Source organism: Salvelinus fontinalis, chromosome 7 (assembly GCF_029448725.1).
Source record: "Salvelinus fontinalis isolate EN_2023a chromosome 7, ASM2944872v1, whole genome shotgun sequence".
Lineage (NCBI taxonomy): Eukaryota > Metazoa > Chordata > Actinopteri > Salmoniformes > Salmonidae > Salvelinus > Salvelinus fontinalis.
The window spans coordinates 50,568,698-50,592,620 of NC_074671.1; the positions used below are offsets into that span (position 1 = coordinate 50,568,698).

At 46.4% G+C, this 23,923-nt stretch overlaps 1 protein-coding gene across 5 annotated transcripts in view; it reads left to right on the top strand.

Moving 5' to 3' along the window:
* LOC129859633 (nck-associated protein 5-like) overlaps positions 1–23,923 on the top strand; it is a 157,551-nt gene that overhangs the window by 71,765 nt on the left and 61,863 nt on the right. For all 5 annotated transcript variants that reach the window (XM_055929666.1, XM_055929667.1, XM_055929671.1 and 2 more), the window contains one exon: positions 7,934–8,067. In XM_055929666.1, coding sequence (XP_055785641.1) covers positions 7,934–8,067 — 134 coding nt within the window. The remainder of the gene's footprint in view (positions 1–7,933; positions 8,068–23,923) is intronic.

Sequence of the window (23,923 nt, forward strand, 5' to 3'; positions counted from 1 at the left end):
ACTGATAACATTGCACAGACTGCAGCTTGTGCACAATGTGGCATTGCACAGACTGCAGCTGGTGCACAATGTGGCCTTGAGAGACGCAGTCGTCTCTAATTAATTTAAAATCTCCTCCGGATCATGGAGGGGTATCAGGGGGTTACGGAAGGTCTAGTAATTCACTACTGAGAACCCTTTCTGTCCCTTATGAATAAATGACAACACAATGCTGTAGAATTACACAGCCATGCTAGGACTGTGTCTAGTGCAACTGGGTTACTATAACATGGAGCAATCAAGCCCAGTTACATATGCTGTATAATATGACAGAGACATGCTTTGAAGCTAGGATTCTGTTTATACCATATGTATATAGTTCCCTAATGATAGATCGTATGCATACACCCAGCTCCAAATCCCATGCCTTGTTTCACAGGGGTTGGGTTAAATGCGGAAGACACATTTCGGTGGAATGCATTCAGTTGTGCAACTGACTAGGCAGTCCAATGTTTCACTTTTCACTGAACAATGCTGTAGTAATAATTTGGATGAAATCACTAGCCTTGCTTATTTCCCCACCGTGACCTTCCCAGGTAATAGCATGATAATCCCATCGAGTTCAATGTTAATCCTGAATACCCAGCTACAATCCCTAGGCAGAGCCACTCGCTAAACCTTGATGAGTCAGCAGAATCATGAAGCATCTCATCTGGCAGATTTTATGACTGATAAGAGTAAAGGAGGAGACACTAAATGTGACAAAAGTACCCGGTACAGTATTATAAATGTTCTAGGATCAGTTTTTCCTTTTAGATCACAATTAATAAGATTATATGGACAAGTAGGACTTGATCCTAGACCAGCACTCCTACTCTGAGACACTTTGTGAATATGGGCCGTGACAGTTTTCTTAGGAAGAGATCGCCATCTACAGGACAGAGAGGGAAGAACATCAGTGAAGACAGTCTACTACCGTGCAAGCTAATCATAATCAGTGGTATATCCTTTTTTAGTCACTCGAGACATCAAAGTAAATGTTGCTTTAGAAAGAATGCTTATGCTAGTTTTTCTACTGATTGCCTGAACAGTTTTTCTCACATCGAGTTGATCCTCCTTTTGAAAAGACTGAATGTCTAGTCTAGCTGCAGCTAAATGTTAGTGGTTGGTTTTAGCACGTTAGAGTATGCTTTCAATTATCAGGCTTGCTATCACTGGGCAAGGCCAATTGCCAAATGCATATAAAGTGTGTGGACAGCAAATACTTCAGCTGTGAAATACTGTAACGTCTCGCTAGGATTTTCTGGCAACGTACAGATATCTTAAAGTTGGATTTAACGGTTCTGGGCCTTGTTAAATGGCAGAAATTATACATTGAGCAAAAGCAGAAGACTGCTTTTAATATAAGGTATGCTGTTATAAGTGTGTTGTTATTGAAGCTCTTGGCAAGGCTTAGTATGGAGACGTAGGTCATACGTTCCAAATGGCACCCTATTCCCTATGTAGTGCACTACTTTTGGTAGTATGTAGGGAATAGGGTGCCATTTAGGGTTGAAACATCATTTTTTTTATTGCATGGTTGTTGTGCCTGGGGTGTTTTTTAAGTAGATGTGGTTAACAAAAGGCAGGGGCAATGGACAATTGTAGGGACGCAGGCCAAATCACTGAACAGTGTCATTTGCAATTATGTTTGAGGCAAATTTGACCTTTGTATATGGAGGTGATATTCACATACAGTAAACATCTTTAGGCAATTAGTGTGGGTGTTTGAACAATCGGTCGACACATTTTTGATGTAAAGTAATTGAATTTGCAATAAGTCCAGTACAATTGACCTTTCATTTTCTGATTTGAGATGTTTTTGTTTTTTGAACTGTGCCTGTGCTTAAACCTGTTTATGTTAGAGTTGGCTCATTTTATGATAGAGAACCCATCCCTTTTGAAAGAGCAAAGGTCTAGTTTCCAAAAAAGGTCACTAAACTTTCAAAAGCGATTACTTCAACTCATGTTCAAGTTGTTCAACTCCGGTCTAACTAGTCGTGGTATTGGATCTCGTTTGGGTTTGGTCCCAGGTTGCAGCTAGGTCCAGCTCTAACTTGGCACCAGCCCTGCGACTGTGGGTTTATGTTCCTGTCGCGGCGTGTTATTTACGGCAGCCATTACGTGTGATGGAGAGGCTCCCTGGTGCGCCACATAATAGCCCTGGGTTTACGGTCGTGTTGAAGAACTGGGGGCGGTTTCAGTTGTGAATAGTGTTTAATGTGGTCTGCTCAACTGCTTCAGCGAATTAAAACCGTTGTTGGGAAGAACTTGGGCCAAGTCACAAAGTTAGAGTCAAACATGGTTATTTATTGGATGGCGTCAACTCTAACACACTGGGCTCACAACTGAAGGAGCCAAGAGGTTTCCCCCCTCTTGGGAGAACTTTTTTGTCATTGTTTTGTATTTAATTTATTATATATTTCTTTGTCTGGAAATGGCCCTGGTTGTGGTGTTGCAGTAGCGTGGGACACTTTTTCCATTCAGTGTTACTCTGTCTTTCTCTTTTAGAGATGACGTTTTTGTTCATTGTAGTCATTTAGAAGGCACTCTTATCCAGAGCAACTTACATTCAGCTTAAGACAACCATATATCTCAGTCATAGTAAGTACATTTTTACTCAATAAAGCAGCTATTAGCAAAGTCAGTGCTAGTGGAGGGGGGGGGGGGGGGTGAAGTGCAAGTGTTAGGCACCTTTGGGGGGGGGGGGGGGGGAGTGGTACGAGGAGGGGTGCTGTGGGATTATTTAAGATACTCATTGAAGAAGTAGGGTTTCAAATGTAGTGTCAAGGAGTAGGGTGATAGTGACTATGTGTAGGTTATAGGGGTTGATTTGGTATTCACACTAACCATTAGTAGTGTCTAGGGGTAGGGTATGGGGGTGGATTTCATGTACAGTTATATAGGTAGTTTGATTTGAGAGTAATACAGAGTTGTTATATTAAGGCCTCCATAGTATATATGGAGGTATGAAATGTGTCGTTCATGCGGTAAGGGCCCTGGTTTGTGCTACAGTCAGCTCCTTGGTTAGTTCCTCTCCTGTATGCTGCTTGAGCAATTGTGTTGTTTAATAGCCACTAGATGGCACTGCAGTACTTGTCTTGTGAAATTGTCCATCTTGGTTACCATGCAATGGACAACCTAATGAGCAAGATCTTGGTAGTGTTGCATATTTCAGAAATAACATAATAACGATGACTAAAGAACTTTGTTCATTGTTACTTTTTCAAATGAACTCATGTTTTATGTGTGATAGCCACGAAAGGTCAATATTTTATACCTGTAAATTTTTTAACAGAGGTGAAGGAAAGGCCATACTTTGTTTGCTCTAAGGCTTTATTCCTCATGGAGTGTTGAACTAGTTGACATTGGACAAGGTTGTTCACTCAATTACAGTGACTCAGCACTTTATATTTAATGGCCTACCAATGTATTTATTATTAAGCACCTTTTAGTCTTTCTATTCAGATGCGGTCTCTGACGGACCTTGTTCAGGACGACAGTACAGAGAACAGAAGTCAGGAGATGGGAGTCATGTGCTTTCACAAGACGTCTGTATAGTGAGACGTCCGCATAGTGAGACGTCTGTATAGTGAGACGTCCGTATAGTGAGACGTCCGCATAGTGAGACGTCCGTATAGTGAGACGTACGCATAGTGAGACGTACGCATAGTGAGACGTCCGCATAGTGATACGTCCGCAAAGTGAGACGTACGTATAGTGAGACGTCCGCATAGTGAGACGTCCGCATAGTGAGACGTCCGTATAGTGAGACGTCCGTATAGTGAGACGTACGCATAGTGAGACGTCCGTATAGTGAGACGTCCGTATAGTGAGACGTCCGCATAGTGAGACGTCCGTATAGTGAGACGTATGCATAGTGAGACGTACGCATAGTGAGACGTACGCATAGTGAGACGTACGCATAGTGAGACGTCTGTATAGTGAGACGTCCCCATAGTGAGACGTCGGCATAGTGAGACGTCCGCATAGTGAGATGTCCCCATATTGAGATGTCTGCATAGTGAGACGTCCGCATAGTGAGAAGTCCGCATAGTGAGACGTCCGCATCGTGAGTCGTCCGCATAGTGAGACGTCCCCGTAGTGAGACGTCCGTATAGTGAGACGTCCGCATAGTGAGACGTCCGTATATATTGAGACGTCCGTATATATTGAGACGTCCACATAGTGAGACGTCCGTATATATTGAGACGTCCGTATATATTGAGACGTGCACATAGTGAGACGTCCGTATATATTGAGACGTCCGTATATATTGAGACGTCCGTATATATTCAGACGTCCACATAGTGAGACGTCCGAATATATTGAGACGTTCATATATATTGAGACGTCCGCATAGTGAGACGTCCGTATATATTGAGACGTCCGTATATATTGAGACGTCCGTATAGTGAGACGTATGCATAGTGAGACGTCCGCATAGTGAGACGTCCGCATCGTGATACGTCCACATCGTGATACGTCCTCATAGTGAGATGTCCGTATATATTGAGACATCCGTATATATTGAGACGTCCGCATAGTGAGACGTCCGCATAGTGAGACGTCCGTATAGTGAGACGTCCGCATATATTGAGACGTCCGTATATATTGAGACGTCCACATAGTGAGACGTCGACTTAGTGAGACGCCGGCATAGTGAGACGTCCGCATAGTGAGACTTCCGCATAGTGAGACGTCCGCATAGTGAGACGTCCGCATAGTGAGACGTCCGCATAGTGAGACGTCCGCATAGTGAGACGTCCCCATAGTGAGACGTCCCCATCGTGAGACGTCCGCATCGTGAGACGTCCGCATCGTGAGACATTCGCATAGTGAGACGTCCGCATAGTGAGACGTCCCATAGTGAGACGTCCGCATCGAGAGACGTCCGCATAGTGAGACGTCCCCATAGTGAGACGTCCTCATAGTGAGACGTCCCCATAGTGAGACGTCCGCATAGTGAGACGTCGACATAGTGAGACGTTCGCATCGTGAGACGTCCGCATAGTAAGACGTCCCCATAGTGAGGCGTCCCCATAGTGAGACGTCCGCATAGTGAGACGTCGGCATAGTGAGACGTCGGCATAGTGAGACGTCGGCATAGTGAGACGTCCCCATAGTGAGATGTCCGCATAGTGAGACGTACGCATAGTGAGACGTCCGTATAGTGAGACGTCCGTATAGTGAGACGTCCGCATAGTGAGACGTCCGTATAGTGAGACGTACGCATAGTGAGACGTACGCATAGTGAGACGTACGCATAGTGAGATGTCCGCATAGTGAGACGTCTGTATAGTGAGACGTCCCCATAGTGAGACGTCCGCATAGTGAGACGTCCGCATCGTGATACGTCCACATCGTGATACGTCCTCATAGTGAGATGTCAGTATATATTGAGACGTCCGTATATATTGAGACGTCCGCATAGTGAGACGTCCGTATAGTGAGACGTCCGCATATATTGAGACGTCCGTATATATTGAGACGTCCACATAGTGAGATGTCCGCATAGTGAGACGTCCGCATAGTGAGACGTCCGCATCGTGAGACGTCCACATAGTGAGATGTCCTCATAGTGAGAAGTCCGCATAGTGAGACGTCCGCATAGTGAGACGTCCGTATATATTGAGACGTCCACATAGTGAGATGTCCGCATAGTGAGACGTCCGCATAGTGAGACGTCCGCATCGTGAGACGTCCACATAGTGAGATGTCCTCATAGTGAGAAGTCCGCATAGTGAGACGTCCGCATAGTGAGACGTCCGTATAGTGAGACGTCCGTATATATTGAGACGTCCACATAGTGAGATGTCCGCATAGTGAGACGTCCGCATAGTGAGACGTCCGCATCGTGAGACGTCCACATAGTGAGATTTCCTCATAGTGAGACGTCCTCATAGTGAGACGTCCGCATAGTGAGACGTCCTCATAGTGAGAAGTCCGCATAGTGAGACATCCGCATAGTGAGACGTCCGTATAGTGAGACGTCCGCATAGTGAGACGTCCGTATAGTGAGACGTCCGTATATATTGAGACGTCCGCATAGTGAGAATCCCTGAGCCAACAAGGTGAAAAGAATCTACCATTCTGCCCTTGAGCAAGGCAGTTAACCCCCAACAACAAACGCTCCGGGCACCGATGATGTCGATTTTAAGGCAGCCCCCACACCTCTCTGAGTCAGAGGGGTTGGGTTAAATGCGGAAGGCACATTTTGGTTGAATGCATTCAGCTGTGCAACTGACTAGGTATCCCCTTTTCTTTCCTTCCTTTCGAGGCATCCCCTATAGCCTTCACTGTGAATGAGATATATCATGTAATGTCCATGAAACATACTATAAAGAACGGTTATCAGTATCTGCGTTATTCGAGACACGAATCCTTTGCTATGATCACAGCCCCTAATATTGTACTGTATGTTATAGTGTTCAAGTGAAGAGGAAATTCAGCAACTCTTGGCGGACATGAGGAGGATATGTCCAATTTCCTCTTCACTTCAGTTTGCTCCTCAATTCATGCACGTTAGTTGGAGAGCGAGGTAGTGGCAGTGGTCCTTTCACTTTGTACCGTTATTGTGTTCAACACAGTGTCAAGGCCTCTTTTTTTTTTTTTACCAGAAGTACACAACCTTACCTGTGGGATTCGTGGGATTGGCAATAAGCGTATTACACCCTAGACAGAGGGAGGTGGTTGAGTGGTTAAATCTACTGTGCGGCTAAGAGGCTTGCCCAGCATGCAGTGATCAATAGTTACATCTGTCACTTACTGTAACTAATTTCGCCATATGCAGACAGGTTATAGGGAAGTTGGTGCACTAATTTTCTCCATATCATGTGTTCAGTTTTACAGTATCTTCAAGTGAAAACCCCGAACTCAGTTTAAGTTTCGAAGTAAAGCAGGTAGTGTATGGCCCCACAAAACTTTACCACAGAACCCCGACATTATCTTTGACTTGAAACTTCTTCCCTGAGATGGTGTGACAGGAAGGCAGGCAGGCCGCACAGCCTTTGAAGTGTAGAATCTGAACCGAGGACAGTTTCTCCTTTGGAGTAACTTCTGAGGCTTCAGGACATAGTGCATGTTCCAATTAGGGTCATATATTTAAAAAAAAAAATGGATGTTCAGAAGCTTTTCTGCTTTTTGAGACTCTGTAGCAAAAGTTGATCATCTTTCAGCAGTGAGCCTGCAGGGGAGTCTTTCAGAACCATGTTCAGTAAAGACAAATCCAGCATTAGTGCAGTTGTTTTCCACTGTGATTCTGACAGCAGGGTTTAAGTGAGTGTACAAAACATTAAGGACACCTGCTCTTTCCATGACATAGACTGCCCAAGATAATCCAGTTGAAAGCTACGATCCCTTATTGATGTCACTTGTTAAATCCACTTCAGTACGTGTAGGTGAAGGGGGGGGGGGGGGGGGGGGAGACAGGTTAAAGAAGGATTTTTAAGCCTTGATACAATTGAGACATGGATTGTGTATCAGGGTTAGGTCAGCAGGGTTCAAGATTTGACTTATTACCACAGCTGCAATAGGATTGCTGGTTGCCTTACACTTGTGCATTTGAATCAACATCTTTGTTTTATTACAGTGCAGGGTGCTGCATTACACTGGGTATCCATTTTGTGCCATGGCAACTGGGATGGCTTTAGGAGCTCTAGTTAGAGCTCTAGTTACATGGTATGGTTCTCCTGAACTGTAGAATTACAAATGCACTGCTGAAATAGATATTATGACATAGATATTACGACATAGATATTATGAAATGGATATTATGAAAAAGACATTTGTGACATGTAGATACTCAGACTTTAGTCCATGTTGCTGGTGGCTTTTCTATGTCTCTACCTGTGTTGGCTGGCAACAACACCTATTAAAACCAGCAGCTAACCTGACTCTGTCCTTCTCCCCACAGCGACAAAAGCTGATTCATGTGCTAGAGGAAGAGCGACACCTGCGATTGGACAGTGAGAAGCGGCTTCGGGAGGTGACGGACGAGTCGGAGCTGGGCCGAGCGCAGATGGTTTCGCTACAGCAACACTTCTCCAGGTAACACGCAGCCCCTATGGACGCACACGCGCGCGCACACACAGTCTTGCGCAGCTAACCTTGTGGGGACATACAATTCAGTCCCATTCAAAATCCTATTTTCCCTAACCCCTAAACCTAACCTTAACCCTAACCTGTACCCTTACCTTAACCCTAACCCAAAAACCTAACCATAACCCTAAACCAAACCCTAGTACCTAATCTTAACCCAAAACCTAATTCTAACCCCAACACTACCCCAACACTACCTCTAACCTTAACCCTAAACCCCCTAAAAATATTGACCTGGTGGGGATTTTTCCGTTTACTATTCTTGTGGAGACGTCAGGTCCCCCCCCCCCAACACACACACACACACACACACACACACACACACACACACACACACACACACACACACACACCGCCGTCCCATGCGCCATGACAACAGACCAGTAGGCTCCACCAGCTTACTGTACCACGGTAGCATTACACCGGTCAGACACAACCTATATAGGCCCAGATACATTCTGTGCATGCTGCCATCAGATTGCACTGCTGTACCCAGTGACGCAATGCCAAAGACTTTAATGCAACAGACTTTGCCACATGTTTCAAACTAGGAGACAATTTTAATTTACACCCCCAAAAATTACACTGTCTTTGGTTCATTAGCCATCTCTGTTTTAAATCTTTTGTGCCGAGAAATCTTTATTGCAGTCCATCTCTCCTCTTACCTTTCTCCACTTCATCAGAGAATATAGACCTCTTGGTGTATTACATCATCAGTCAACCTTGACTGTATTGAAAGACACATTTTTATCTCTCCAACATTTAAAATGAAGGAAGGATGAAGTCTTTGTCAGTTCTCTGACCGTGAAGAATGACTACTGCTTCGAGACTCCATTACCCCTTACTATATGGTCATTTTCTTCTTACTACAGGCTCATTGAGGTGTGACAGTATGTAAAAGAATTCACTACTCAGCACCACTCAGCTCGGAACTGATGTCATAATTAGGAGATAGTCATTCAATGCACTGCCTTACGAGAATAACCCGTGAATTTTTATAATGAGCGCTTATCTTCCCATTTTAAATTGGGTGAGAAAATCTGTCACATTAAAAAAGTCTGACTTTGTAACTGAAGTTAGTTGTCTGGAGTTCGTTGCGCAGAATGACCTCTAAACGTGGTGGGTCATTGTTGTCATGTAGTGTTTAACTATGGGGTTAGTCCAGCTATGGTACAAGTCCAGCTATGGTACAAGTCCAGCTATGGTATTAGTGTTTCTTCTCTAAGTTTTGCAGGTAGCCTAGTGGTTAGAGTGTTGGACTAGTAACCGAAAGGTTGCAAAATCAAATCCCCGAGCTCACAAGGTAAAAATCTGTCGTTCTGCCCCTGAACAAGGCAGTTAACCCACTGTTCCTAGGCCGTCATTGAAAATAAGAATTTGTTCTTAACTGACTTGCCTAGTTAAATAAAGGTCAAATTTAAAAAAAAAAATATATATATATATAGTATTGTAAGAAATCTGATGTTCTTAAGACCGCAAACTGCTCTCCAAAGGGTGTTTGTGGGCCAGTGGTGACTGTCGCTGCCCTTGGTCAAGGCGATTGGAGTTCAAGCGTCCCCCAAATCGCAACAGTGATGTCAGAAGTGGGATTCGAACCCATGCCTCTAAGGAATGTCAGATATGTTACAGTGTCGTGGCTATTGTGGCATCTCACCCGCTTCACTCAACCGCATTCACAACAGCCTTTATGGCTAACACACTGCAATGCACATCAATTAAACATGAATTAATTTAGAACCCAATAATTCTATATGGTGTCAAACTTAATGGACTAGTAGTTGTTAAACAATCAGCATGGGACATTGTCATTCCAGCCCATGAGCTCAACATACCCATGCCCCACAACTCTGTATCATGTTCAGCCTTGGCATCCTGTCACCATATATCTATATGCGTATCCATCAACATATTCATTCTGTTGCGGAATTACTTTATCCATGTGGGCGTACAGTATGGATTAGATTTTGCAGTCAGTACAGACATCACAGCTCAGACTTGCTATTGTGTGTCTGTATAGTAGCTAGCTGTCCCCCCCCCCCCCCCATATGGAATAATGCCTGAGGAATCAGGCCCAGATCATTCAACACAGAGATCTAATAAAAGTCAGTGAGCAGGGGAGACATCGTATCTTGTTTACATAAGTGCCTGTCTCCAGTCTTTGTCCCTATTCATATCGCCCTTCCCTGACTGCCTCAGTTTTGTCTACCATCAGTCTGATCCCCAATCAGTGTCTGACTCAACCAGCCATAGCCTTATTATGTGTTCTGTCACATCATCCAGACTCTAGGCTGATCTCAGATCTGTTTATATTCTGGGCTATCGCTGGCGTGGACCAATGAATCAGCTGATAGCGTTAGCATAACGACGCCCGATGTCCCAGAGCCCGAATAAGCGAGGCAGGCTAGACTGGGTGTGCATGTGTGTGTGTAGGGGGGAAATATATTAGGCTTATCTGTGATTGGGTCCTGCTCTAGTCCCTTTGTGACAGATGCTTCCGTCGCCGGGTGGTTGCCTCTCTCCAGACGGATTGTTCTTATTGGCTGTGACTCCTGTGGATGACTGCATGCCTCCTCGGCCCCTAGACTGTGGAAGAACAATGTAGACGGAGATTCCATTATGTCCTTATAATGCTCAGTGAAAAGAGACCTTCCCACCACACTGAACACTATAGGAGATGAAGTGCTTGGCATTGCTCAACTGTTGTAATTCTCCCTGTATTGCTCATTGTCAGTGGTGGTGGATGGCAGTAATTTCAACAGGCATTGCTAGAAATGTGTTTCTTTGTCATTGTATTGCTCTTGTTTCTGTACCTTTCAGCTATTAATGGAGGTTTCCCTGCAGTGACAGGACATAGAGGAGATAAACGGGTTTAGAGAGACTCAGTAGCTTGTTGAATACATAATGTTTGTTTTTGTATGTTGGAGTGTCTGACTGCGTCGGTGGGTGTGGGTGTGTGGGTGTGTGGGTGTGTGTGTGTGTGTGTGTGTGTGTGTGTGTGTGTGTGTGTGTGTGTGTGTGTGTGTGTGTGTGTGTGTGTGTGTGTGTGTGTGTGTGTGTGTGTGTGTGTGTGTGTGTGTGTGTGTGTGTGTGTGTGATTTGCATGTATCCCTGCGTGTGTGTACCTGGCCTCTCATTGGATTATCATGTTTACATGAGAGCCAGTAATGTGTGGTGGTGGTCGTAGTGGCAGATGGGACATCTGTGTGGTCACTTTAATTATGAGCTTACCAGCCAGCAAACCAGTCAGTCAGCAGACTGCTCACACTGTCTTCAGCCTGAACCTTTGACCCACTTGATAATGCCATCTCTGCACTCTTAAGTCATTGACACACACACACACATTGTGTGTAGTGCTTAGTTAAGGATGATTGAGCATATTGTGCCATCCAAAAGGGGCATTATTTCATTACTATATTGTTACCTGCATTATTACTTGCAATCCCACTAAAATCCGATTCTCCAGTGAAATAACCTTCCATTGCACCTGTTTCTTTGGTTGTCAAGGATAGAACCTATGTGTCCTGCATACGTCTAGGCAACACATATTCTACGTCCCAAATGGCAGCCTATTCCCTACATAATGCAATATTTTTGACTAGAGCCCTATGGTCCCTGCTTGAAAGTAGTGAACTATATAGGGAATTTGGGATGCAAACATAGCCTACCATTCATTTATCATCAGAAGAGAATAGCCTCATCCCATGAATGTGTACTCATAGATAATATACACTGCTCAAAAAAATAAAGGGAACACTTAAACAACACAATGTAACTCCAAGTCAATCACACTTCTGTGAAATCAAACTGTCCACTTAGGAAGCAACACTGATTGACAATAAATTTCACATGCTGTTGTGCAAATGGAATAGACAAAAGATGGAAATTATAGGCAATTAGCAAGACACCCCCCAAAACAGGAGTGATTCTGCAGGTGGTGACCACAGACCACTTCTCAGTTCCTATGCTTCCTGGCTGATGTTTTGGTCACTTTTGAATGCTGGCGGTGCTCTCACTCTAGTGGTAGCATGAGACGGAGTCTACAACCCACACAAGTGGCTCAGGTAGTGCAGTTCATCCAGGATGGCACATCAATGTGAACTGTGGCAAAAAGGTTTGCTGTGTATGTCAGCGTAGTGTCCAGAGCATGCAGGCGCTACCAGGAGACAGGCCAGTACATCAGGAGACGTGGAGGAGGCCGTACGAGGGCAACAACCCAGCAGCAGGACTGCTACCTCCGCCTTTGTGCAAGGAGGTGCACTGCCAGAGCCCTGCAAAATGACCTCCAGCAGGCCACAAATGTGCATGTGTCTGCTCAAACGGTCAGAAACAGACTCCATGAGGGTGGTATGAGGGCCCGACGTCCACAGGTGGGGGTTGTGCTTACAGCCCAACACCGTGCAGGACGTTTCGCATTTGCCAGAGAACACCAAAATTGGCAAATTCGCCACTGGCGCCCTGTGCTCTTCACAGATGAAAGCAGCTTCACACTGAGCACATGAGCACATGTGACAGACGTGACAGAGTCTGGAGACGCCGTGGAGAACGTTCTGCTGCCTGCAACATCCTCCAGCATGACCGGTTTGGCAATGGGTCAGTCATGGTGTGGGGTGGCATTTCTTTGTGGGGCCGCACAGCCCTCCATGTGCTCGCCAGAGGTAGCCTGACTGCCATTAGGTACCGAGATGAGATCCTCAGACCCCTTGTGAGACCATATGCTGACACATGCACATTTGTGGCCTGCTGGAGGTCATTTTGCAGGGCTCTGGCAGTGCACCTCCTTGCACAAAGGCGGAGGTAGCAGTCCTGCTGCTGGGTTGTTGCCCTCGTACGGCCTCCTCCACGTCTCCTGATGTACTGGCCTGTCTCCTGGTAGCGCCTGCATGCTCTGGACACTACGCTGACAGACACAGCAAACCTTTTTGCCACAGTTCACATTGATGTGCCATCCTGGATGAACTGCACTACCTGAGCCACTTGTGTGGGTTGTAGACTCCGTCTCATGCTACCACTAGAGTGAGAGCACCGCCAGCATTCAAAAGTGACCAAAACATCAGCCAGGAAGCATAGGAACTGAGAAGTGGTCTGTGGTCACCACCTGCAGAATCACTCCTGTTTTGGGGGGTGTCTTGCAAATTGCCTATAATTTCCACCTTTTGTCTATTCCATTTGCAGAACAGCATGTGAAATTTATTGTCAATCAGTGTTGCTTCCTAAGTGGACAGTTTGATTTCACAGAAGTGTGATTGACTTGGAGTTACATTGTGTTGTTTAAGTGTTCCCTTTATTTTTTTGAGCAGTGTAATATCCAGGAATTATGGAGGCTGACATCTAATCGCTTAGGGTGTTTTCACACTTGGCCCCTTTGAGACAATTTTTGCCGATTTTATGTGTGCAGTTTGAACACTCCAAAGGAAATCAGACCCCTCAAAAGTGCCGCTGAAGCGAACCTGAACTGAGACCATCTCGAGAGGTGGTCTGAGTTTGGTTCTATTGAATTCCACTGGCTGGTTCCCTTTTTTTAGGGCAGTGTGAACACAAAGCTCCCCAGGTTCGCTTGTCATTATTCTGACACCACACACTAGACTACTGCAACACCGTTTCCTCTGACATAAGAGGAAAGATGATGACGTGTAGGTTCGCAGAAAAAAAACGTGCTGTTTTTGGATATTGATTAGCGATGCACAGACATTATAACATTTGTGTGGAGTTTTGTACTGACACGATGTTCAGAGCATTTTTTTTTGCAATATGTTGTATAAAGGCTGAGAGCCTTGTAAACTGTTATTCAATTATGGGGTTTGAATAGTGTAGGAAGGCAACAACATATTTGGTGAATCAATGCTAGCTCTTAAAGGGGCATTGGGTGTACAATTTTCAATTACAGCATTATTTAATCTGCAGTTATTATTCTGCTATTTATTCTGTTATCAATAATATATTCATGTGTCACGTTCCTGACCTATTTATGTTAGTTTTTGTGTGTTAGTTGGTCAGGACGTGAGGTTGGGTGGGCATTCTATGTTATCTGTTTCTATGTTGGTTTCGGTTTGCCTGGTATGGCTCTTGATTAGAGACAGGTGGTTTGCGTTTGCCTCTAATTAAGAGTCATATTTAGGTAGGGCATTCTCACTGTTTGTTTGTGGGTGATTGTCTCCTGTGTCAGTATGTTTGTTCGTACCACACTGGACTGTAGCGTTTGTTTGTTTCGTTTTCGTTTCGATGTCGTCTGTTTCCTGTACGTAAGTTTATGTTTAGTTATGTAAGTTTATGTTCAGGTTTCGTCAACGTCGTTTTGTTATTTTGTAGTTTGAAAGTGTTTTGTTTCGTTTCGTGTTTGCCATCATCGTTGTTTAATAAAGATGGCTTATTTCCCAAAGCCTGCGTTTTGGTCTGAGGATCCTTCTCTCCTCACCTCATCCGAGGATGAGGAGAGCGTCACCCGTTACAGAATCACCCACCAACACGCTAAGACCAAGCGGCAAGGGAAAACGAAACGGAGTAAGGGACAGGAGAGAAAGGAGCAATGGACATGGGACGATGTTTTGGATGGAAAAGGTTGCTACACTTGGGAGGAGATCCTGGCTGGGAGGGATCGCCTCCCATGGGAACAGGTGGAGGCATTGAGGAGAGCAGAGGCTACCTGGGAGAGGAACCGGAGCTATGAGGGAACGCGTCTGGCACGGAAGCCGAAAAAGCCCGTAAGTAATTCCCAAAAATTTCTTGGGGGGGGGCTAGGAGATAGTGGGCCAAGGGCAGGTAGGAGACCTGCGCCCACTTCCCAGGCTTACCGTGGAGAGCGGGAGTACGGGCAGGCGCCGTGTTACGCAGTAGAGCGCACGGTGTCTCCTGTACGAGTGCATAGCCCAGTGCGGGTTATTCCACCTCCCCGCACTGGGAGGGCTAGATTGGGTATTGAGCCAGGTGTCATGAGGCCGGCTCAACGCGTCTGGTCTCCAGTGCGTCTCCTCGGGCCGGCATACATGGCACCTGCCTTACGCATGGTTTCCCCGGTTCGCCTACATAGCCCGGTGCGGGTTATTCCACCTCCCCGCACTGGTCGGGCAACCGGGGGTATTCAACCAGGTAAGGTTGGGCAAGCTCAATGCTCAAGAGTGCCAGTACGCCTCCACGGTCCGGTATTTCCGGCACCACCTCCCCGCCCCAGCCTAGTACCTACAGTGTATACACTACGCACTAGGCTACCAGTGCGTATCCTGAGCCCTGTTCCTCCTCCACGCACTCTCCCTGTAGTGCGTGTATCTAGCCCGGTGCCTCCAGTTCCGGGTCCACGCACTAAGCTACCTGTGCGTCTCCAGAGCCCTGAACCCACTGCATCTTCTCCCCCTACTAATCCTGATGTGCTTGTCCTCAGCCCGGTGTCACCAGTGCCGGTACCACGCATCAGGGATAGAGTAGGCTTTGAGAATACAGTGTGCCCTGTCCCTGCTCCCCGCACTAGTAGGAAGGTGCTTATCATTAGCACGGTGCCTCCAGTTCCGGCACCACGCACCAGGTCTACAGTGCGCCATATCCGGCCAGAGCCATCCGTCTCACCAGCGCCATCTGAGCCATCCGTCTCCCCAGCGCCATCTGAGCCATCCGTCTCCCCAGCGCCATCTGAGCCATCCGTCTCCCCAGCGCCGTCTGAGCCATCCGTCTGCCAGGAGCCTGCAAAGCCGCCCGTCTGCCATGAGCCTGCAAAGCCGCCCGTCTGCCATGAGCCTACAGAGCCGTCAGCCAGACAGGAGCCGCTAGAGCCGTCAGCCAGACAGGAGCCGCTAGAGCCGTCAGCCAGACAGGAGCCGCTAGAGCCGTCAGCCAGACAGGATCTGCCAGAGCCGCCAACCAGACAGGATCTGCCAGAGCCGCCAACCAGACAGGATCTGCCAGAGCCGCCAACCAGACAGGATCTGCCAGAGCCGCCAACCAGACAGGATCTGCCAGAGCCGCCAACCAGACAGGATCTGCCAGAGCCGCCAACCAGACAGGATCTGCCAGAGCCGCCAGCGAGCCATGAGCAGCCAGAGCCGTCAGAGCGCCATGAGCAGCCAGAGCCGTCAGAGCGCCATGAGCAGCCAGAGCCGTCAGAGCGCCATGAGCGTCGAGAGCCGTCAGCCTGCCATGAGCGTCGAGAGCCGTCAGCCTGCCTTGAGCGTCGAGAGCCGTCAGCCTGCCATGAGCGTCGAGAGCCGTCAGCCTGCCATGAGCGTCGAGAGCCTGCCATGAGCGTCGAGAGCCGTCAGCCAGCCATGAGCATCGAGAGTCGTCAGTCAGCCATGAGCTGCCCTTCAGCCTGAAAAGGCTAGATACCCAGAACTGCCCATCAGTCCAGAGCTGTCTCTCTGTCCGGAGCTGCCTTTCAGTCCGGAGTTGCCCCTCTATCCTGATCTCCCTCTCTATCTTTATCTACCTCTATAGTCTTATCTATCCCTCTGTCTTGGTTTATCTCTCTGTCCCGGTATTGTCATTATTAGATTTGTTATTAGGAGGATTTTGTGGGGGAAGTAAGAGGGTGGACATTCTTGAAGGGAGGGGGCTAGGATGGATTATGGTGGGGTGGGAACCGCGCCCGGAGCCTGAGCCACCACCGTGGTTAGATGCCCACCCAGACCCTCCCCTAGACTTTGTGCTGGTGCGTCCGGAGTTCGCACCTTGTGGGGGGGGTACTGTCACGTTCCTGACCTATTTATGTTAGTTTTTGTGTGTTAGTTGGTCAGGACGTGAGGTTGGGTGGGCATTCTATGTTATCTGTTTCTATGTTGGTTTCGGTTTGCCTGGTATGGCTCTTGATTAGAGGCAGGTGGTTTGCGTTTGCCTCTAATTAAGAGTCATATTTAGGTAGGGCATTCTCACTGTTTGTTTGTGGGTGATTGTCTCCTGTGTCAGTATGTTTGTTCGTACCACACTGGACTGTAGCGTTTGTTTGTTTCGCTTTCGTTTCGATGTCGTCTGTTTCCTGTACGTAAGTTTATGTTTAGTTATGTAAGTTTATGTTCAGGTTTCGTCAACGTCGTTTTGTTATTTTGTAGTTTGAAAGTGTTTTGTTTCGTTTCGTGTTTGCCATCATCGTTGTTTAATAAAGATGGCTTATTTCCCAAAGCCTGCGTTTTGGTCTGAGGATCCTTCTCTCCTCACCTCATCCGAGGATGAGGAGAGCGTCACCCGTTACATCATGTTAATATTATCTTCTGATCGTTATTATTATGACTCATATTTTAAATAAATGCAGTCTATTAGCTTCCAAAATGTGAGTAGGCATATCTAGCTGTCTGATAACATGTTCGGATGGAATGGCTTCTCCAGCAATTTGTAAAAACCCAGAATGCATTAGGTGAATGTTGGAAAAAATACGAGTTCCTTTCTAAACATAACAATGTTAATTCATAGAGGACTCAGAATAGGTGAAGTGAATCGGCAAAAGAGTTGAGTCCTCATTCAAAGGCAAGGGCAGTGGGAATAGAAAGAGAACTGAGTTCTCTTTGCAATTTTTTTTACCCCATAGTTCACTTTAAAGAAAACTGAGATCGGTTCTTTTAAAGATGGCTGTATGTGAAAACAGCCTTAAACTGACTGGAATCTTTTTGACCCATGGCAACAATTAATTTGAGTATCTTTAATGAAGTCACCTTGAATGACGATAGTGCATTGAAATAAGGTTAGAGTAGAACCTCTAACTTTCAGTCATGAAACATCTTATAAAGGACCACTCCAAATACGATAAAGATAAAATACCACAAACACATATCAATATTTTGGTAAAACTTTTATAGCCTGCAGGAATAATGCTTTATAAAATGTTATGAGCCTTTATGGTCCTGTCTTAAAGGGCTTATAATGTGTTATGTCTGTCTATATGTAACAGAACCATATTTTTCCAGTCGAACTTCCTTAACATAATATGACACCATTTTTTGTGAAGTTGTTAGAGTCTGTTTTAGTTTTGCCTTTCCACAGCCTGGTCTCATAGACTAGACATGACATAGTAAATGTGAATTCGGGATACTCAAATTAGTATGATATGTTATGTTTGGTATGGTTACTTAAGACAAAAACGAAAGTAGGGTGGTTGGTCGAGGTGGATGGACAGACGTATAATGCGAACGTCTAGTAAACCAAATGTGAACGTCTAGTAAACCAAAAGTTTAGAGTGCATATCTCATCACGGACAACTTTTGCATTTGATCTAATATCCAACTTTTCAACTACTTGCTACTTTGCAGCTACTTAGCATGTTAGCTAGCCCTTCCCCTAACCTTAACCCTAAACCTAACTCCTAAACTTAACCCTAACCCCTAGCCTAGCTAACGTTAGAATACGTAATATATCATTTGTTTTACAAATTCGGGAAATATATTGTAAGTTTTGAAAATTCATAATATAAAATACAAATAGTAATTCGTAACATATCATGGACATCCACAAATAAATACATACCATATGAAACATAACAGATCATACTAAATGGAGTGTCCCAGATATACCTACAGAATAATACGAAATGCTCTGAGACCAGGTTGCTTTCCAATCTCCTGTTTTGGAAGACCAAGGTGTTATGTGATGATATGAGAGAGTTATGTTAATGAGCTCCTTGTTAGATCTGTAGCACCTCGCTGTCTCCCTCCTTCCTTCTCTCTGATCAGGGAATAGAGAAAACACACACATCAGAGAATGCCTAAGAGGGAAGCCAGGCGAACCCCAGGGAAGCACAGCTTCTTACTAGCCCCAGCGGGGATGTGTGTTTGCTTCCTGATGTGCCTCGGTGCTTTCTTTTCGGGAGGTGAATGTAAGGGCAGGAACCTAATCAAAACAATCGTTCAGTAGTGGGTCGTCTGGCTTTCTTCTCCGTTTTGTACGCAAAAAGACGTCATAGTCTCGGTTCCCAGTTTTGTGTTTTCCTTTGTGTTCATGTCTGTCCTCAGATCAGCAGGTCTGCATTCCTTAAGGGACTGGTCACTCACATACTCGAACCCCATCAACACACACACCCTCCCCCATCCCCTATCCAGCTGAGCATTAAAGGGGAGGAGACCCCAGCAGGAAGGTCACATGGTCGGCCCCTGACTTGGGTCAGCCCTCAGGGAGCTAGCTTCCAGATTGGTCGTCATTAAAACTCAGGGATTAGTAGAAGACTTAGAGCCCACACAGCCCACCCTGTAGGCTATTTACACACACAGGGGCCAGACACTGTAGAGAGAGGACAGAGGACAACTAACAGGAACCCTCTCAACTTCTCGAGGGCTGAGGTTTGACAAGTTAGTAGGACAGGAGCAGAGTTACTTAGACAAGTAGAGGAAGATGGAGGTGAAAAAAGGTGGCCGTATGGACTTTACTAGAAGTTGACCAGACTGGACTGGATTTTAAGGAGAGCCTGAGTCACATCACCCTCAGCTGTCTAGCCCTCCTCCACCCCTCCCTCCTCCCTACAGTCAGACAGGATGTCCTGTGGACAGGCAGAGACCGGGGGACCCGGGGGCCACTGGGCCCCCCCATCAAAGGCTTCCACTTAGGTTTGGCCTGAAGATGAGAGAAGCAGTTCTCAGGTAATGAAAGATCCAGGCTCGCTCTGCTTCTCAATGTCTCTATTTGTCTTCAACGCTTGTCTACTGTACTCTGGAATACTCGGTAGCATGCTGGAGAACTCTTAAACCTGCATACTAAAGCCTATGTGTTGTGTATAAGGTCATGGCCCCCTGCAATAATATGCTGGCTAATCAATGGCCTAACTCCAAGACACTGACTTACGCTCTCATTCTTGACTTTGAATCAGTTTAGTCTCCACAAGTTGTGTTCCTTGTCAGGACATGGGAGACATATGGACTACAGGCTTGTGAGTATTAATAACAACAGCAGATGATGACTCTTGGTCTAGATTTACAACTCTGTGGAGTATTCTGTCTGCACGCTACTGATGGGGGGGTAGGATGATGCAAACAGGCAGGAATGAGTGGATGGACGTTCAAGTCCAGACGTGTTGTTTGGAGAGTCATGCTTGGTTTCAGACTGCTGAAGCTGGCCCCCACTATTACCACGGTCTGAGAGAGGGGAAGGGAGGAGAGGAGAGAGACCATAGGGTCAGGCTGTACAAACACTACAGACCATGGTCATGTGCTTACCTCGTTAGCGTGTTAGCACGTTCTGGCCCACAGCTGTACCGACGAGTTATCACCCGGCCACAGCTAGCTAGCTAACACACACATTCCCCTGATTCCCAGTGAGCTCCGTGATTGCGCCTGTGTGCACTCATGTTCAGAGATCAATGCCCTTTTAGGCTAATCCAACACCCAATACCAGCCCCAAAGTGTTTCATTTGAAGCATTTCAAACAGGGCCCCTCGGTTTGAGCAGCTGCAGAGTTGATTTGTGGCGCTGGTCCACACCCCGCACATCTGGTGGTGTCTTGAGGAAAAAAATGTCTCATTTGATATTCTTTGAAGCTACTTTGCTGTTTTGCTCACAGCCATCAGACTTTGCAGTTCCACTCACAGCCATCAGACTTTGCTGTTTTGCTCACAGCCATCAGACTTTGCTGTTCCACTCACAACCATCAGACTTTGCAGTTCCACTCACAGCCATCAGACTTTGCAGTTCCGCTCACAGCCATCAGACTTTGCAGTTCTGCTCACAGCCATCAGACTTTGCTGTTCCGCTCACAGCCATCAGACTTTGCAGTTCCACTCACAGCCATGAGACTTTGCAGTTCCACTCACAGCCATCAGACTTTGCTGTTCCACTCACAGCCATCAGACTTTGCTGATCCACTCACAGCCATCAGACTTTGCTGATCCACTCACAGCCATCAGACTTTGCTGATCCACTCACAGCCATCAGACTTTGCTGATCCACTCACAGCCATCAGACTTTGCTGATCCACTCACAGCCATCAGACTTTGCTGTTCCACTCACAGCCATCAGACTTTGCAGTTCCACTCACAGCCATCAGACTTTGCTGTTCCACTCACAGCCATCAGACTTTGCTGTTCCACTCACAGCCATCAGAATTTGCTCTTCCACTCACAGCCATCAGACACATTAGCGATGGATTGGAGATGGTTAGACAGATAATATGTGTCAGTTCTATATTTAAACCACCCACATTATTAGAGGGTTTGTTTGTTGCTGATTTTATATTTCTCCGTCCCCACCCTCCCTTGTGATGCAATTAACCGAGTTACAGGAGTTCCAATGTAGTCAGGGAATTGGAATGATTGAGTTTATTTAGGGGGATTATGGGACATTTTGAAATGTAATTTCATTTCAGAGGCTGATCAACTTGGAGAGGTTATTCAGATGAAACAGTCTGTCTATCATTACTGTATAGTGGTGACAGAGTTGTTAGTTGGAGGGGAGAGCACTGTTTATAAAAATATACTTATTAGCCCTGTGTAATCTGTCTGTAACCAAGACCTGATACACACACTCTACTTTGATCTGCACTCTTAAGTCACTGACACGCGCACATACACACACACACGCACACAGACACACACGCACACACTAATTCACTTCCGCTACGGATTAACCATGTTGGTTATGATGATATTTTACAGGCGTACTAAACGAGGTCAGATTACAAGCCTGTGTGAAAGTAGGGCATCCGTTGGTTCACACATGATCAAGACTTTCCTGTCTTGCCGCCATTCAAAGGGCTGCCGCTGGGTAGGATGCAGACCAGCAGACTGCCTGTGGCACAGTGACATGGAATATGCAGTGACCTTATGGAAGTTGTATGGATCTGGTGGCGGTGGCACTCATCTGCGATAGTCACACAAACAGGAAGGCAGGCAGGCAGGCAGACAGGCAGGCAGGCAGACAGGCAGGCAGGCAGGCAGGCAGGCGACACAGGAGTTGTCTATGGCGTAATATGAACACCTGTCCACACATGATCAGGCACGTAGACTGATACACATGGTCAATGCATAGAGACACTTGTGCCTTAATAGCCGCTACTAAAGTCATTTATTTCGAGGGTTGAGCCAGTGAGGTTTCGAGGGTTGAGCCAGTGAGGTTTCTTTCTCCTCTATAGCCGTTGCTAAAGTGTTAATGGACGCTTCCGCTTTGTTCTGTTTATTTTGGATCCTTTTCAAAACCTATCAAGATGTCCACAGTACCGACTTGGATACACATTATCCTGAATGCTGATCAATAAAAACGTCGGTGAAATTCGCTGCTCTGTCTTGATTGTTTACAGCGGGTCATTTCATAGGGGAGTTTCAGAGGCGCTCTCCTGTTGTTAACTCATCAAAATGTCGAGAATAAAGGTGTTAACATGGCGTCTAACTTGAAATGACCCTGTACTTCATTACATAGCAGCAATGCCAAGCACAGTAGATGCTTATGATAGGGAATGTACAAGGACCTTAGCTGGTTGTGTGTAGAGGGGAGAGAACCTGACCACAGCCACCTTCTCCTCTCCATGCCCCAAGAGGAGCACCCAGGCTGGGTGAGGTTTGAGGAGGTTGGGGGGGGGGGGGGGGTGTGTCCTGGCTGTGCTGTGGAGTAATACGATTCATCCTGTCATCCTCCCTAAGTGTCTCCTCTGGAGCCCGTCAGTGATGTTCTATGCTGCATGTGGGCCGTACATGCTACCCTTCACACGCACATACGCAGTCACGCACACACACACACGCACATAACCCTAGCGCAGATCCTCCGGGAGTCTCAGAGGGCTAGAGGCCTCTGCTGGGAGCCCCCTTGGCTCACTGCTAACTGCTTCCTATGGCCAGAGATGTACACGTGGAAAAAACATAATGGATTTCCTCGAACTCCAACCTCAACTAAAGGAGGGAAAAGAGAAAGAATTGTGTTTTCAAGAGGAATTAACTCGAGTCTTATCCATATGTCCATGCAGTGACTTTTTGGTCGCGTGTTTGTGAGACTTGTACCCTATGTGACACGGTACTTCACTCAAATGAAATGAAAATGGTGGAAGCATCCTGGAGGTTGTCGTTATCTCTCTCAGAAGAATAGGAGGCTGTAAAACAGTGACATAACTGCCTTGGCCTGCCTGGCCTCTGACTGTCTCACTCGTCCCTTTGGTGTCCCCCTGCCTCCCCGTCATGCGTGTCTCATTGTCAGGGGTCAAAGGTGACTTGAAAGAGCCAGTGGTCCTAGGATTTAAGGAATTTGTAATGCTTTCCCCTGTGCTAAAGGGGAACGATCCCCCCCCCCCTCATTTTCCGCTTTAAACAAAACTGGATGTGTATCGCTTGGTCAGAGAACGAGTGCAGAGACCCCAACAGCATTTGTCCTGAGGGCTTTATTAGGGGTCCAGGTCGCTCAGTGCCCTCTAAGGTAGGAGGAGAGGGTAGAGGCCAGGAGAGTCCCCACTACAATGACCCATTCTGGTCGAAAGAACACAAAACAAAAGTTTGAAAGAGGATAAAGAAGTGGCTTAGCTTAATCTATCGGCCTGCCGGGCAATTACATGCATTTATAGAGGTGGAGGAGATTTAGTGGAAATGAGAAAAAGAGTGTTCAACCGGAAAAATGGAACTTCAAGAATGCTGAGTCGGATCGTTTGGGTGAGTTTTCCAGGAGCTATTGCCAGGTGAAGATAAGGCGATAATAATATTTATCCATCAAGTCATGGTGACCCCTCGTGACCCCAATCCAGCCACAACCTGATGATTGTTCCCTACTTTTTTTTTTGGGGGGGGGGGGCTCAAGACTCTTTTCAAATTGCGTCTTTGTCAAACCTGGTTAATAGGGTGTTTTGGAGAGCTCAGCTCCTAATACCGTGTTGACGGAGTGAGAGTTTGGACCAGGGCTTTTTCCCAAGGAGCCCGGAGGCTGCAGTAGCCAGATAG